At 36.1% G+C, this 16,083-nt stretch overlaps 1 protein-coding gene across 2 annotated transcripts in view; it reads right to left on the bottom strand.

The window, feature by feature from the left end:
- COPB1 (COPI coat complex subunit beta 1) overlaps positions 1-13,250 on the bottom strand; it is a 31,026-nt gene extending 17,776 nt beyond the window's left edge. The window contains exons 1-8 of one of the 2 annotated variants that reach the window (XM_008526749.2): positions 12,822-13,250; positions 11,939-12,089; positions 8,486-8,715; positions 7,908-8,077; positions 6,292-6,406; positions 5,479-5,571; positions 2,963-3,100; positions 1,012-1,131 (exon numbers count right to left, since the gene is read on the bottom strand). In XM_008526749.2, the coding sequence (XP_008524971.1) occupies positions 1,012-1,131; positions 2,963-3,100; positions 5,479-5,571; positions 6,292-6,406; positions 7,908-8,077; positions 8,486-8,715; positions 11,939-12,029 (957 nt within the window). In that variant the 5' untranslated portion in view covers positions 12,030-12,089; positions 12,822-13,250. Of the gene's footprint in view, positions 1-1,011; positions 1,132-2,962; positions 3,101-5,478; positions 5,572-6,291; positions 6,407-7,907; positions 8,078-8,485; positions 8,716-11,938; positions 12,090-12,786 lie in introns of both variants that reach the window. The other variant, XM_008526748.2, reaches the window with a different exon arrangement.
- Positions 13,251-16,083: the final 2,833 nt, after the last annotated feature.

Raw genomic sequence — 16,083 nt, forward strand, 5'->3', positions numbered from 1 at the left:
AAACCTCACTGATGAAAAAGTTCTAAAAATCCTAAGAATGAACTCTTGTATAACTTTCATTTACATTCACCAGTTTTTACTATTTTGCCACATTTGCTTTATCATACTCTCCCCCTAAACATTTTGGTGTATGCCTCCCACAAATAAGGATAGTTTCTTATATAACCACAATAAAGTTACCAAATTCAGAAAACTTAACATTGATAACAATCCTATTAATTAATATACAGTCTACATTCACATTTCTCCAACTGTCACAATAGTGTCTTTTATAGCAAATTTTTTGTTATTGTTCTGATCTAGGATGAGCAGTGAATTTAGCTGTGATGGGGCTTTATTTTCATAACAATCATTATTCTCACAGATTAAATAGGTATGCTGATAATTTTCTAGTATCTAATCTTTTATTCTCAATCAATTGGTATATTTTCCAAGAAATGTAAATTATATTCAAATCAAAAAGAATATATGTCTACTGCCAAGAATACCAAGTACAGTACAAACAGAAAAGACTTTAAAAAATAACATATTAATTCAAGCTAGAAATTTTTTTTTTTTTAAAGATTGGCACTGAGCTAACATCTGTTGCCAATATTTTATTTTTTACATTTTTAATTTTTTTTATTCTTCTCCCCAAAGACCCCCAGTACATAGTTGTATATTCTAGTTGTGAGTCCCACTAGTTGTGGCATGTGGGACGCCGCCTCAACATGGCCTGATGAGCAGTGCCATGTCCGCGCCCAGGATCTGAACCAGCAAAACCCCGGGCCGTCGAAGCCGAGTGCGTGAACTTAACCACTCGGCCACGGGGCCAGCCCCCAGAAATACTTTTTTTACAGCAAAGACAATACACAAAAAGGCTATGGTGATTCAAGAGTTACACCTTAGTTGACCAGAATTTAAACTGCCCAGTCTCCAAGCGTTTAAGTCAACCAAGATGGCAAGGCTTGGGAAATATCACAGCTTGGAAAAGATTTTATTTAGGATTTCTCTCTTTCACATAACATTTACCTGTAGTACTCGTTCATGAGCAGGATGTTCTTTCAATTCTATCAATCGATCCAGAACTATGAGCTTTACATTGTTGTCACTCTCCTTAATAATTAAGTCAATGTAACACTGAGCAGCAGCCTAAATAAAAAAGAAAGATTTTTAAGAACACATTCATTTATCTTAAACATAGAATCCGAAAATAAGGAGGGAAAAAAAGCCCCCAAGAAGCCAAAATATATCCACTACTCCTGCACTAAACGTTTATGCATTTTCCCCAGAGGAATGTGCCCCTCCATTCCCTAAGTTCTAACAGATCTCATTATTTTTCAAGTTTACAAAAGATCAGAAGCTCCACGAATTAAAAGGATGAAAAGGGACTGCTACAGGCAGAAATACTTATAAACAGCCAAAAGGGGTTGAAACTAAGGACCAAGGCAGAAAACAGCAGAGAGAGAAAGCCCAGAAGTATAGCTATGGAGCATCTTTTAGCTTAAGTGCAAAGTCTAACACATCTGCATTATAGTACAGAAAAATCAAAAACATAAAGATGACCCTGAGACATTAAAAGCAGAGGACAAAAGAGCAAACCTGAAAGAGTTCCCAGTGACCAAAGCTGGAACAATTTGATCAATAAAATAAATAACAATAATAATGGAATATAATCCATAGGATAAAATATCCATACTGGTACAAAGGAAGAAAGAAGGAAAGGAGGGAGGAAGGAGAAGGGACAGCTCTTCCTCGCAGAACGCCAATTAATAAACGTAGAATGAGGGAAATAGAAAATCAGCATTAGAATACCACAGTAATAATTATTGTAGACAAGATCCACTGATGGATGCTAAAATTAGTTGGTGTAAGTCTGAGGAGAAATAGGATATTTGCACTGTTTCACAGTATCTAAAATCATAATTCAACAGTGGAGAAATCTGGCAGATACCATCTTAAAGGACTGATCAAGGTTAACATCACCAGTAATAAGACATATCAACATCATGTACTCCTTGATACAATACACTGAGAAGGGTGCATCACTTCTGTGGTATTCTTCCTCAAAATGCATAACCTTAATTATGAGAAAACATCAGACAAATCCAAATCGAGAGATATTTTACAAACCAACCCAGAACTCTTCAAAAGTGTCAAGGTCATGAAAAACAAGGAAAGGTTGAAGAACTGTCACAGATCGGAGTAGACTAACACATGACAACTAAATGCAACGTGGGATCCTGGACTGGATGCTGAGACAGAAAAAGGACATTAGTGGGGAAACTAGTGAAATTCGAATAAACTACTTAGTTTAGTTAACAGTATTGTTCCAGTAGTAATTTCTTCATTTTGACAATTACACAATTGTTATGCAAGACATGAACATTATGGAAAGCTGGGTGAATGGTAATGGGAACTTTGTCCTATTTTTGCAACTTCTCTCTAAGTCTAAAATTATTTCACAATTAAAAGTTAAAAATTTTTTTTTTTTTTAAAGTACTGGTGAGTACAGCAGTAGATTCTCCTATTTACACAATCTGGCTTTCTAGAATAATTCATTCTCTGAATATATTTGGAGATCCTCATATAGTCTTGATATACTAAAGAAGATAACATTCCATTTTTGAAAATACTCACTAGAATCTTTTTGGAATCCAGAATTCATTTTCCCAGATCTAGTTTCTAATGTAATTAAACGATGGCGAGAGAGCTTAAAATACGAGTAGCATTCCCCAGAAACTAGAAATATTAGTATTTTTTCTGTCTCTGTCTCTCTTTCTCTCCATATATATATATGAAAGCAGGAAGCAAGAAAAGAAGGAAGGTCGGACTATGTAAGGAATAAAATAATTTCATAAAATTTGCAGTGGTAACATCTATGCCATGTAATGCCATGTAACTTCATAGTAATGTCACTAAATCCTAAGTGATAAGACAGCATATCTATCATCTAACTGGCACCAAAAGAAATAAGCAGTACCTTGATTGCCGTAGGTGCACTAGACAGTGTCACCAATGTTCCAGCGGCTTCATATTTTACAGCAGGGCTAGATGACTGTAACAGGTTATAGATGCAGCGAATGAAACGAGCCCTTTCTGACGGATTGGCATGACAGACCTGGAGAAGAAAACATTTAGTTTTCAACTGACTTCAGGGACACTTGCTTTCAAATAAATTTTGTTTTTAATAGATGTCAGCTTATAGGATGCCAGTTTTCTTAATCTGAAAGCTAAGAATAGTCTTATAAGGACATCCAAAGACACTGGCCAACATGGGATGAGACACTGTGACACAACACTGGTAAATTCAGAAAGAAATGGGTTTTACTTTAAATAATTGTTATAGATACTCATTCATTTATTCACTCAATCATAATTTATATTTTCACTCTTGCACAAAAGGTTTTCAGATGACTTTATAATAAAAGATACGCAAACTATACACAAGGGAAAGAGGGAAAGAAAAATCTAATGAAAGCAAGGCCAATACCACATTAACCAAGTACACTCTACAGGTACTGTGATAGGATATTAAATTTGGTTCTAAATTTTTATTCTGGATGTCATGTCAAAAAGAGGGAAACGATGGATTATATAAATCTCAATAACTGAACAAAGGAAAATAAGTTTTTAAAGCAAGAAAGACAACTCTTTTTCAAGTACTACTACTTATTATTTGGAACCATATTCAACATTGCGGAGACAACTAAAATTTTCTATCCCATTCTAAATACTTTTAATACCTTTACCTGTGAAACAAATACTCCTCATTTTTTCTCCTTTGAAGTTAGTATTTGTTAGAGTTTCCTAAAATGTATATAGTAAAATCTCTATTACTTAGGTATGACTCAAAAGCTATTCCCTCTTACTATAATCTGGACCCTAATAGACAAAGAAGTCACTGGATAGCAGAGAATCTCTATTTTTGAGAACCTCAGTGGCACCCTTAAACCACACACGTCAATTAAAAGGAGCTATCTATTTATATTCAGGTTTCATCTTAAATGTCAGTTCCAGATGACTCCTACCCTGTGTTGAAACAGGGTCTCTCCTGCAGAAGCAAAGATGGCTGTAATAAGTTAGTAATGTCTGCCATGGGTATTCTGTCCATACCATCCTATTTAATAAAGTCGTTCCCGATGTATATTTTTGTTGGCCTCCAACAGCATCAACAAAGAAATTGGATGTTTACTGCATCTTTTATTTTATTAGAACATTAAGATACAACCAATTCTTTCAAAGGATTTATCAAATTAAAATATTGTCAATAAAGTACTTCATTTTAAAACCCAAATCTCTTACCTAGTTTTAGACTTCCTATTAGTCAATGGCCTACAACGTGATGTTAACATATGTAAAGTCTCTCTAGTCTCTTTTACAAACAGGGAACATAAAAAGTATTTCAGGCTTTCTCTGTTTGATTTTAGATTTCCAAAGTTGTCTAGTGTGTACTCAAGAAAAGACCCCGAGGGGCTGGCCCGGTGGCGCAACAGTTAAGTTAGCATGTTCCACTTTGGCAGTCCAGGGTTTGCCAGTTCAGATCCCCAGTATGGACCTATGCACCACTTGTCAAGCCATGCTTTGGGAGGCATCCCACATATGAAGTAGAGCAAGACCAGCACGGATGTTAGCTCAGGGCCAGTCTTCCTCAGCAAAAAAGAGGAGGATTGGTGGCAGATGTTAGCTCAGGGCTAATCTTCCTCAAAAGAAAAGACCTTGAATTTTACTCCAAAGCCTAATTCATAATCTATTCATTGACTGAGAAGTACATAACAATTTCTTTGCAGCTGTACTAGGTCATGCCATGAGTTTTTACAGAATTTTTCTTTTTTTTGGCAGAAGATTAGCCCTAAGCTAACATCTGCTGCCAGTCCTCTTTTTGCTAAGACTGGCCCCGGGCTGACCGTGCCCAGCTTCCTCTATTTTATGTGGGGTGGCTGCCACAGCATGGCTTGACAAGCGGTGCATAGGTCCACATCCAGGATCCAAACTGGTGAACCCCGGGCTGCCGAAGCAGAAGGTGCAGACCCAACCACTGTGCCACAGAGCTGGCCCCTTTTACAGAATTCTTTATGGAGGTTTAGAAAGAATGGAAGCAAGTACTTGGAAAATACAATATACCAAAGGAAAAAGAAAAAAAAAGAGTTCATAAGCCATGCTATAAAATATTTCTACTATTAAAGCATATTATCTTAGCAATTAAGCAGCATCCCAGAAAGAGACTATTTAACCTTGTCTTAACTCTTCTTTTTGTTTGTTTATTTTTTCACTGAGGAAGATTAGCCTTGAGCTAACACCTGTGCCAATCTTTCCCCGCTTTATATGCGGGTTGCCTCCACAGCATGGCTGACGAATGGTGTGGGTCCATACCTGGGATCTGAACCCATGAACCCAGGCCGCCAAAGCGGAGCATGCTGAACTTAACCACTATGCCACAGGGGCAGCCCCTGTCTTAAACTCTTAAAGTTTATTTTACCCACCACAGACTAGTCTTACCTTATAAATTAGTTCAACAATAACCAATTGAAGAATGTCTCCAAATGTCTGAACTTGATCAATACAAGTACTTAGGTAATCCAAAGCTCGATCCTAAAAAAATAAGAATATTTATCAAATTCCACCTCACTCAATAAAAGGACATACATAACTAAATATAAAACAAGTAAGGAAATGGGAGCAAAGAATAAAAATGAAGATTAACATATAAATATAAAACATAAAGTCAAATATATTTTCTAGAAATGGGCAGCAAATCTGGGGTCTGAATTTTCTAGCAGCTAAACCAAAACAGTAGATCCATATACTTTTAACCACTAGCAGAGCTGGATATAGAGTTGATATTCACCTATGAAATTTGAGGAGCCTAATAAGGACGCTCATCTGCACTGAAGGCCACCCTTCTTTCACGGACATGGCTCAGGGTGGCCTCTATAAAACTACTGTTTTTCTCTAAAACAATTTTAGATTTATACCAACAGAAGGAAAAACAGGCAATCAAAGCCCCAAAGTAGAGTGCCACAGACTATGGGCATAATAATTTCAATCTGGAAAAACTATAAAGTGGCTGTTATTAAATGCCTTCCTGATATTTACTTAAAAAAGAATATATACAAAAGCAATATTCCAGAGAAGGGTTAAGAAAGACCTGTATTTGTATACAAATTTAGTTCAAATATCTAAAAAATCAAAATACACAATTCACAAGTACTACAAACAAAATTACTGACTGAAAATTTGATTAGGCCTATGCAATACTTTTAATTCTCATTTAAATACAGACATAAAAGTATTTTTTTAAAAATACTTCACCTGATCTGCATGAATTAGCATCATAAATGCATTCCTTTTGCAACTTGCATCCTTCTCGTTCACCAGAAAATCATGTATCAGTTCAGGAGCATCAGGTATAAGATGTTCAAAATTTCTTAAAGTAAAACAGGTAATATCAATATTTAATAAAAACCCACTTTGTTATTTTAGTAACTCTCTGGACGCTACCAAAATTAACCTTTATCAAACTTTATAACACTACCAATTGTTTTTGCTTTTTTAAACTTAAAATCAATTAGAAAATTGTGGGTAGGAATCACAAGCTTACGTATTCATTAAGTTATCAAATTACATGTTTTCTAGTTCAATGCAGAAAAAGCTGATTTATTCAACATGCTATCTATCAACTGGATCTCTCTAATAACTGTCTTTCACATACTTTAGGAAATAATATCGATGCTTATAATGACAACCTCAAGGTACTGAAGGATCCTTCATTAAGAATTCTCAGAGGAAAAAAAATAGTCCCTTGAATTTTATTAGGTATGCACTGTATTTATTTACTTACTAGCTTACTTCTTATTTTAGAAGTTTTTAAGTATTTGTAGTACACAGAACAATGAACACCAGTTTAATAAAAACCATCACTTAGCTTCAACAATTATTAATTCATAGCCATTTTTGTTTCACCTATAGCCCTGCTCACTTCCTCTTCTCCCACATTATTTTGAAGCAAATTCCAGATCATTTATCATTTCTTCTGTAAATGTATCAGTATGTTTCTCTAAAATTAAGGACTCTTTCTTTTTAAAACTGATCATACCTTATCATACTTTTAAAAAAAATTTTAATTTAATATCATCATATAGTGTTCAAATTTCTAATTATCTTATAAATGTCATAATTTGTGTGTGCACTGTAGTTTAACTTCTGAAATTTGTGTAGTATGGTAACTTTCACAGAAGTCTACATTATTAACCAGAATACCACTTTCCCTAATAGATAACAAAAAGTAAGAGAACTGTGAAATTATATAATAATCAACTATTAAAGTATAAAGATGTTTATAAAAATTACGTCCTTTTTCTAAATGGTCTGCCACCAGCGACTGTAAAAACCAAGTATTCTAGCCTCATCTAACTGGTTCTCTGAATTGTTTTTAAAGTCCAAAATCTTAAGCTTTCTAAGAACATGAATCAGTTGAAAACTGCAACCCTTCCTATTAAAACAAATTCCTTTCTTAAGGCTTCTAAGGATAAAAAGAGAAGACTCAAATTCCACAAAAAGAGAACTCTAAAACAGGGTCAAAGCCTATAGGGGCTAATCAAGTTAACAAATTAATTAAGCGGGCTAGAGTAATACAATTGAGAATGACAAGCCCTGTTGTAAACTGGAATGTGTACAATCTATTTAAAGGGGCTACTGTCATTCAATTTCAGCAGATTGCTGTCATGAACAAACCAGGACCCAGTGCTGCCAGATCTTCTGACTTTTCAATGTTGACAACTTAATGGTAATAAGGAAAAAATATTGCTCAGACTAAACAAAACAGATCTGGAAGCTACAAACAATCTGCAAAGAGCCACTGTAGAACCTCTAGTCTAAATGACTAAAGAGTCCTCACAGAACTAAGCCAAAGGAGTATCTTTATTTACCTATAAATAGTATAGATGGCCAAAACAGCATTTCTCCTGACATAGCTGTGTCGATGCTCCAAACAAGCTCGGATAGCTGGCATTAAAGGTTCTAGCAATTCTGCTTCTTTCAATTTGCAAAGAAAACGAAGAGTAGATCCTCGAATAAATTCATTAGGATGCTGAAGATCCTGACATAAAAGTTTAAACACGAAATGCTGAGTTCCAGGATTTTACAAAAAACTTTTAAATGCAAAACGTTTCAATGAAAAATTCAGAAACTATGTTTGAGGAAAAAGACCTAGATTATTAGACAATTTCCAAAAGATTCCTGTGATTAAAGCATTTTTACTTATCATGTCAAAGTCATATTCTGTGTCACTGTTTTTTATTAATAACAAATAAAAATGCACAGAAAATGCCTGAAAAAGCAATAATAAAGCTTTTTGCAATAATCCTTTACAACTTCAGTTCCACATATCTACAACTTACATCTTATCCAAGATTTAATTTTAAAAATTAAAACAAAGCCCATTCTACCAATTTCATAGTTACTCAAAATCAAAGCAATATTCAGAAAAATATATTGTTTGGTTTACCTTTCTATATGCATCACATACAAGGATCATTTCATGCAAAAGTCTCCCATCTGGAGTTGTTTTAGGAACAATTTCCCAAAATACCAGGAGTAATTTTTTGATGGTGTGATCCTGAAGAGGCAGCACGAAGCGAATGATGGTCATCAGAAGCCCAGGAAGCTTTTCACCGTTCAGAATCATAATGATTACTTTTTTCAGAGCTTCAGTCTTTGACTTTACATCTCCTTTTTCTGATTCAAAAATTAGGGAAAAAAGGACAATTATTTCAAAAGAAAATTCCTCAGAAAATTTTAAAAGCAATTAACAAAACATTTTCTCACCTTATCAGTGGCAATGGTAATAAAGGTACTAACTCAAGTGACAAGAGTTCTCCACCTGGTTCTGCCACAAACAAGCCGTATGACTTATACAAGTCATTTATCTCTGAAAGTCACGATTCTTTACATATAATATAAAGGCAGTGGATAAGATCTCTGGTCTCTAACCAATGGAGTTAATGCAGAGGCCATGAACCAAATAATGCATGTCTCAAAAACACATGTAGCTATTTTTCAAAATGTAAACAGATGCTGTTAAGTGCTTCAGAATTCAAAGTAGCTTTTGGTCAGTGTGTATTTTCTCAATGAAAGTTACAACTACTATTACTGGGGGGAGGGCAGGGGAGGACTGACATGTTTTCAACATTAGGGAGATCCTCAAAGTCAAAAAAGTTGGGAACTAATATACTAGATTAATTCCAAAATTCCATCATATTTCTACAAGCTATAAAACTTTGTAATCTTCTTAACAAATTATCTAAGAAATTGGAATAAAAGTAAAATGTACTAGATTAGTAGCCATTATTTAGAATTACATACACTGACACATAAGATGCTAGTTTATTGTTACTTAGCCTAAAAAACACCCTCTATAAAGTGTTTTATGCAAAACAATCTATAAGTTCACATCATTATCACTGCACACTGAAGAATTTATGGGAAAAATCTTTTGGAGCCAACATTCAAAGGCAGAAATAAGAGACAGGCACACTGCTACTATAATCATTTAGATTACAAAAATAAACAAATCTAGGAGAGGGGAGGACAAAGAGGGATGACAAAAGTCTTTAATAATCTTAGAGATATCATGAGAAAAAAGAGTAGAACTAGAAATAAACTTCCAACAATTAGAAGAGTTCCTTGTTGTTGCCAAAGAAAGAGAGACTGAAAGACCAGGTGGTAGAGTTACAGGAAGGATTTAAGCTTCAGAAAAACTGTACTAGGTAAATCGAAAGTTCTTTCTAGTCCCTGAAGGCTATACATCTATTACAAGGTTGGCATGATATTCTAACGTGTTGCAGAATAAGAGAATATTCTCAGTATTTCGACTGAGAACACTGGGAGGGTTATTGCCAAATTTATCCCACAAGGGTCAATGCTTTTGTTTAAAACAGACTAACTTCTCATGAATCTCTGCCTGCTTCAGAGCATTCTATTTCCTGCCACATATGAAAAAAATCTGGTGTGTGCCATAACAAATCAAGAAATAAATGTGAAAGATGAAGTGAATCTCAATCTGGGTAAACCTTCAGTTTTTAAGTCTGTGAGGATGACAAAAAACAAAGCTTCAGGAGAGATGACAGTAACTGATAGCAATAACTATGCAAGTAAGACAGATTAGGCAAAGTTCTAAGCGGCTAAAGTTGCTTTCACTGAGCCTAAACAGGTTTTCCTCCCTTTGTCCCAAGGCTTCCTTTCTGAACGTTTTTTTAAAGTTTTTTTCTTTTCTAATCTGTTTGATAGAGTAAAGGATACAAAATCCACAAGGCATAAAATTATATCACAGTAATGCTTGGCTTCTTTTGTTTCAGTTTTTGGCTACTTTTCACAAATTAGCAAATCCTAAAAGTTTAGCAGGATAAAACTCCACTTGGAACTAAAGGTTAAAAAGTGTTAAAAGTAGTTTAACAGCAAACTTGTAAAAAAAAACTACACCATTTATATTCCAAGCCCCTTGCAACCCTGATTTCCATTTATTCCAACAATTCGAATTGAGGTGAAAGATGCTTCTTTCCATATATTCAAAACTTTCAGAACTTATTTTCCTCTACTAGCACTACCAAAAATTTGGAAAATTTCAAATATCAATTCAATTCACCAAAATACATTAGGTACTTCCTACTCCAGGGAATGTATAGTCATCAGAGCTCGTACCCAGCGAGAAAAAGATACATGTACCTAAAGCAACTCAATATTTCATGGAACAAAAAATATTTGTTACTCAAATTGGAAACTACTTCTAAACTTTTTCTCATCTCAAGTCTTTTGAGATAAAGTAAAAAACATACACAAAATTAAAAACTACTTATTTATTTATTGGTAAGGGGAAGGGAGTGAAGAAAAGAGTTTGGTAACAATCAAGGACAGGTTTTGTTCTTTACCTTCCTAGCTGTAACTTTAAGCATTTTGGGGGGTGGGGGGGGTCTAAAAATGAAAGTTTTAAATTGTAAGAAAAAAACAGCAACAAAAGTTTATTCATTAATTTGCACTCTATTTCTACTATCTTACAGAAATATGGGGGAAAAAAGGAAATATATGTGGCTTTCGTATATAAGGGGCATCAGTTTAAATGCCACAAAAGATGGTTTCTTTTCCTTCTCCAAAAAAAGCCCTCATGAGAAACCTACTATTAAGTAATCAGGAGGTATTCCATTATTGCTGATTAAGAGGTGGGAATATGCAAGTAAAATACTGTCTCCTTTCAAACTGCAAACTAGAGACTGGAAATATAATTTTCACTCTATTTTAAACAGTAGTTATCAGTTTAACGTAAACTTATTTTTAGTAGTTCAATTAAACAAGAATCCTTATTTTGGAATTGCATTACTTAAGATAAATTTTTTTGACAGAATCATTCACAAAAAAGGAGACACAGTATACACTGTTAGAATTAAGAAATGTACTTGTTTTCTTATTTGCATAAATAGTTTAAAAATGAAAAGCTTAAACCTTTCTGGAAAACACATATGTATTCCAGTGTTGACTTCATCTATTCAACAGGTGGTGAACCCAAAAGAACAAAGCTCTTAGTTTCACAAGCTAAGTAACATGAAGTTAGCACAAAGGAACTAAGACATTCAAATACACATTCTCAATCTGTTACTTACAGAGAATTGTCAGCCATGTTTAAGCATAATGTATTAAACTACATAAGACTATGTTATTTTGAAGAATATCAAACAACTAAACTATTACATTTCTAAGTTAAACTGAGATGTTGTTTTATTTCCAAAAAACCCATAAGTCTAAGGGTAGCAAGTTTTCATTTTTCATAAGACAAAAGGTCTATTGAAGAAATCCTAGAAAAAAATACTTAGACACAAATTAAGCATTTCTAATTATAAAGATCTTGAAATGCAAATGAGTTTTTTATGCTTTTTCCATTTAAAATTTTCAAAATATTATCAAAGTTTACCCAGATCATTTTTCAAGCTAATTTCAGATGGTGGTTCTGAATCCATTGGCACATTAATTAACGTATAGCACACATTCTCAGCAGCCGTCATGGCTTCCGGTTATAAATCAACCCTGGATACAAGATTTAAGGATGACAGATGCCAGAAAACCTAGAAAAATAAATACAAGGATACCATTACAAGTAAAAAACCAAAAAACAGAAACACAACCAGTAATTGTGGTGATCTTTACTGTCTAAAGTTCATTCAGTTTGTCTTATGAGTTTTAAAGTATTAGGAGAGATTCAGTCTATAGTGTATCCCATAAAAATAAAGCCTATTATAACAAAAACCACACTTGCCAGGCTCGGCCTAAGGCATATTATCTCCCACCTCACAACCCCGCCCAGAGTTTAGAGTGCTGTACTGCAGCATAGGCCCACAATACAGTGACAGTCCCCAAGCCCCACCCCACCATGTTACAGAAATGATTTTTTAGCATAACACACAATCTGGACTGCTCAGGAGACCCTGTGCACGAACACCCCGCTAAAACTACAGCGCTCCATCGCGTCCGCCGGTGGGACTCGACTCTGTTACTTGCGTCCCTCGATCGGTGCGCTGCACCCCCACGCCCCTTCCTCGTCCCTTTCCTCCTGCAAAGCAGGCCCGGGCCTGGAGTGGCGAGCCCCGGGGACGGAGGAGGGAGAAGACCCCTCGACCAGGACGCAGGCCGGGATGCGGAGTCCGGTCCAGAGCGTCCCAGCCCCCCGTTCCACTCCGCCAGGCCCGGACGCCAGCGGCCTACTCGTTTCCTTCCCGTATCTTCCTGCAGGATAGCCAGTTCCTCCGACTCTGCCCAGCTCACCACGCCTCCGGGATGAGGGGCTCGTAGCCCGCTACCTGGCTCCGAGGGGCAGCAGCTGGGACAACGGCGAGACCGTCTACTCCGGCTCCGACCCGCAGCAACGGCGGCGCTCCGCAGAGTCCTCGGCTGACGTGGAAGGGGTGGGCGGACGACCCAGGCCACAGCCACCTAGCACCTACGGCAACTCAGAGAGGACATGCCTTCTCCGTCCTGCGGTTGCGCACTGCAAACAGATCCTGCAAGTTTCTTCCGCTTCTCTCGTCCGCCTGGTTTAGGCGACAGAGGGGACTGGAAACACAGGTTTATTAAGTTTTTCCTGCAAGCGTGAATTAAGCGCTGTGACCATTTAAACGCTACCTAGAAATTTTTTTCTTCTTCCGAGAATTAAAACAGCCAAGGGGAGGAAGTATTTGGAGAGAGGGAAGACACATTTTATAGGGCTGCGTGGTCCAGTGGAAAAGAGCGCTAGGCTGGGAGCCGGAAGCCCTTTTCTAGCTCACTCACTAATAAACTGGGAAAGTAACTTCAGTTCTTCTAGTAAGGGACTCTAGATTATATGAAGATCTATTTCAGTTCTTATCATCTGCAATAGTCTGAATCTCTGCTTCTGCAGTTAGGCTGGAGCTGTCTGAACACTGAAGTCGCGCTGGTATGATTTCTGGTCTTTATTTAGTAATGGTCCCTTTCATGATCCTTTCTCAGTACCCGGTAGGTTAAAAACTTTTTATGCATAAAGGGAGATCGACAGTGACTGTTTTAAAGGATTTCACCTATCTCCAAAGACCTAATTGTTAAAGCTACAATCAACCATAGCATCTTCGGTTTAGCCCATTGGAGGTTCCATATCCCACCCCCTGCTGAAAAAAGTTCTTTTCCTGCCAATTATTAATCAAAAAAATTTCGAGGTCTTGAGCAAAATATTGTGAATACAAAGAGGTCTGACAGAACCTTCCCTTATTAACAGGTTCATCTTGGGGAGACAGAACATAAATAGTGCCTCATCTGTCTAGAATCTAGCTGTTTTGAGATTTCTTCTTTTTGGAACCACGGAGCAAAAAATGAAAATAAATTCTTTGAGCAACCAAAATACATTGCAAAGGCCACGTGTTTATAGCACTTTCTAAGAGTGCTCCTCAAATCCTGTGCATTAATGTTTTAAAAACCATTATCTTGAGATAATTATAGAGTGACATAAATACAGAGATCCCAAATACTCTGCATCAGTTTTGTCCAAAGCTGACATCTTGCATAATTATAGTACAATATCAAATCCAGGAAATTGACATTGATATTATTCACTTGTCCTTATTCAGATGTCACCGGTCACATGCACTTGTTTTTAGTTCTAGGCAATTTTACCATGTTTAGATTCATATGATCTCCGCCAGTCAAGATACAGAACAATTCCATTACAAGGATCCCTCCTGCTATCCTTTTTTTTTTAAAGATTTTATTTTTTTCCTTTTTCTCCCCAAAGCCTCCCAGTACATAGTTGTATATTCTTCGTTGTGGGTCCTTCTAGTTGTGGCATGTGGAACGCTGCCTCAGCGTGGTTTGATGAGCAGTGCCATGTCCGCGCCCAGGATTCGAACCAACGAAACACTGGGCCGCCTGCAGCAGAGCACACGAACTTAACCACTTTGCCATGGGGCCAGCCCTTCTTCCTGCTATCCTTTTATAGTCATAGGCACTTCCCTCCTTAACTCCTGGCAGCTAACCTGTTCTCATTTCTATAATTTTGTCATTTCAAGGATGTAATATAAATGAATTATACAATGTAAACCTTTTGAGGTTGGCTCTTTTTCACTCAGCATAATTCCCTTGAGATCAACCCAAAATGTGTGTACAACAGGTTGTTCTATTTCTATGTATTCATTTTTAACATGGAATTTTAATAATTACAATTATCTAGTTTCCAAGCCAACTTATTAAGAAATGACAATCTATTGGCATGAAATGAGGCCCAAAGAAGCATAAAACCTAGACTTAGCAATGAAAGCTCAGCAGCTCAGGGCAACCATGGTGTAGGACTAACCATACCCACTTCAGTTGCCCTGGAGGCTCATTGTGTTACAGAATAAAATTTGAGGCTTATCATGACTGAGTCATTAAGAAAACTATTAAATATGAAAAGGCAAGACAATGTAATGTGTTTTATAAAATCTCATTTTAGGTCATTGGCAGTATATATATATTGTTGTATATTCTTAAAATACAGAGTTTGTTGAATGGACCAAATATAGGACCAAATATAGCCTAATTCTTCCTGACTTGTTATAACATGCATTTTGTTTTAGGACTTATTTTTACTTTTCCATGTAATTATATCACTTGAAAGCTCTTAAAATTATAAGTTACTTGAGAGCAAGGACTTTGTCATATACCAAGAATCATAAAAACTTAAATGTCCAGGAAATCAATGCCTAGAGAATAGGGACTTGCCCCCAAATCACAAAATGGTTAAACACTGAAAAAGCTGGGACTAGAACCTGAATCCTGTCACCTACTTTACTGCCGTTTATTTTTGACTATACAAGTTCTTGAAAGATGCACATACAGATGCCTAACAAATTCCATGTGAATTGAATATTATCTTTATATCAAAGTGATAGGTTTCATGAGAGGAAATTATTAGGAATTTTATTTAACACACACAGACTAAATGGAATAAGAGCATAATACACTAGACAAAATGGCATGAAAAGGCATCAGAATGAACTCTGCACAGACAGTGGGGTTGAATCTTATTGGGGTTGGATTGGATTTTAAGTTCTAAAGTCAGAGTATATGACTAAAATCACATATTGAAAAAATTACTAAAATTGCCCAAAATTACAATACAGATCACTGGTTGTTTTTTTTTTCAGCTGAGTGCCAACCAAGTAACTGGTTTACACTTAAGAAACAGACACAAAAATGATAGCCAGCCCTGGTGGTCTAGTGGGTAAGATCTGGCGCTCTGCTATCAGAAAATGGACAATCTCATCTATGAGATATTTTATACAAACCACATGGTAACCATTAAACAAATAATTAGAACAGAGACACAAACTACAAATAAGGAGAAAACTAAGAAAACCAGCATAGAAAACTACCTAACTGAATTGGTAGTCCAAAATACATGGGACGAGAAACAAAAGAAAGGCAGAACAGGAAAACAAGTGACAAAATGGCAGCATTAGGCCCCCACATTTCAATAATCACTCTAAATGTAAATAGATTGAATTCTCCAATCAAAAGACACAGAGCGGCCAGATGGATTAAAAAACAAGACCTAACAATATGCCACCTCCAGGA

This window comes from Equus przewalskii, chromosome 6 (assembly GCF_037783145.1).
Source record: "Equus przewalskii isolate Varuska chromosome 6, EquPr2, whole genome shotgun sequence".
Taxonomy (NCBI): domain Eukaryota; kingdom Metazoa; phylum Chordata; class Mammalia; order Perissodactyla; family Equidae; genus Equus; species Equus przewalskii.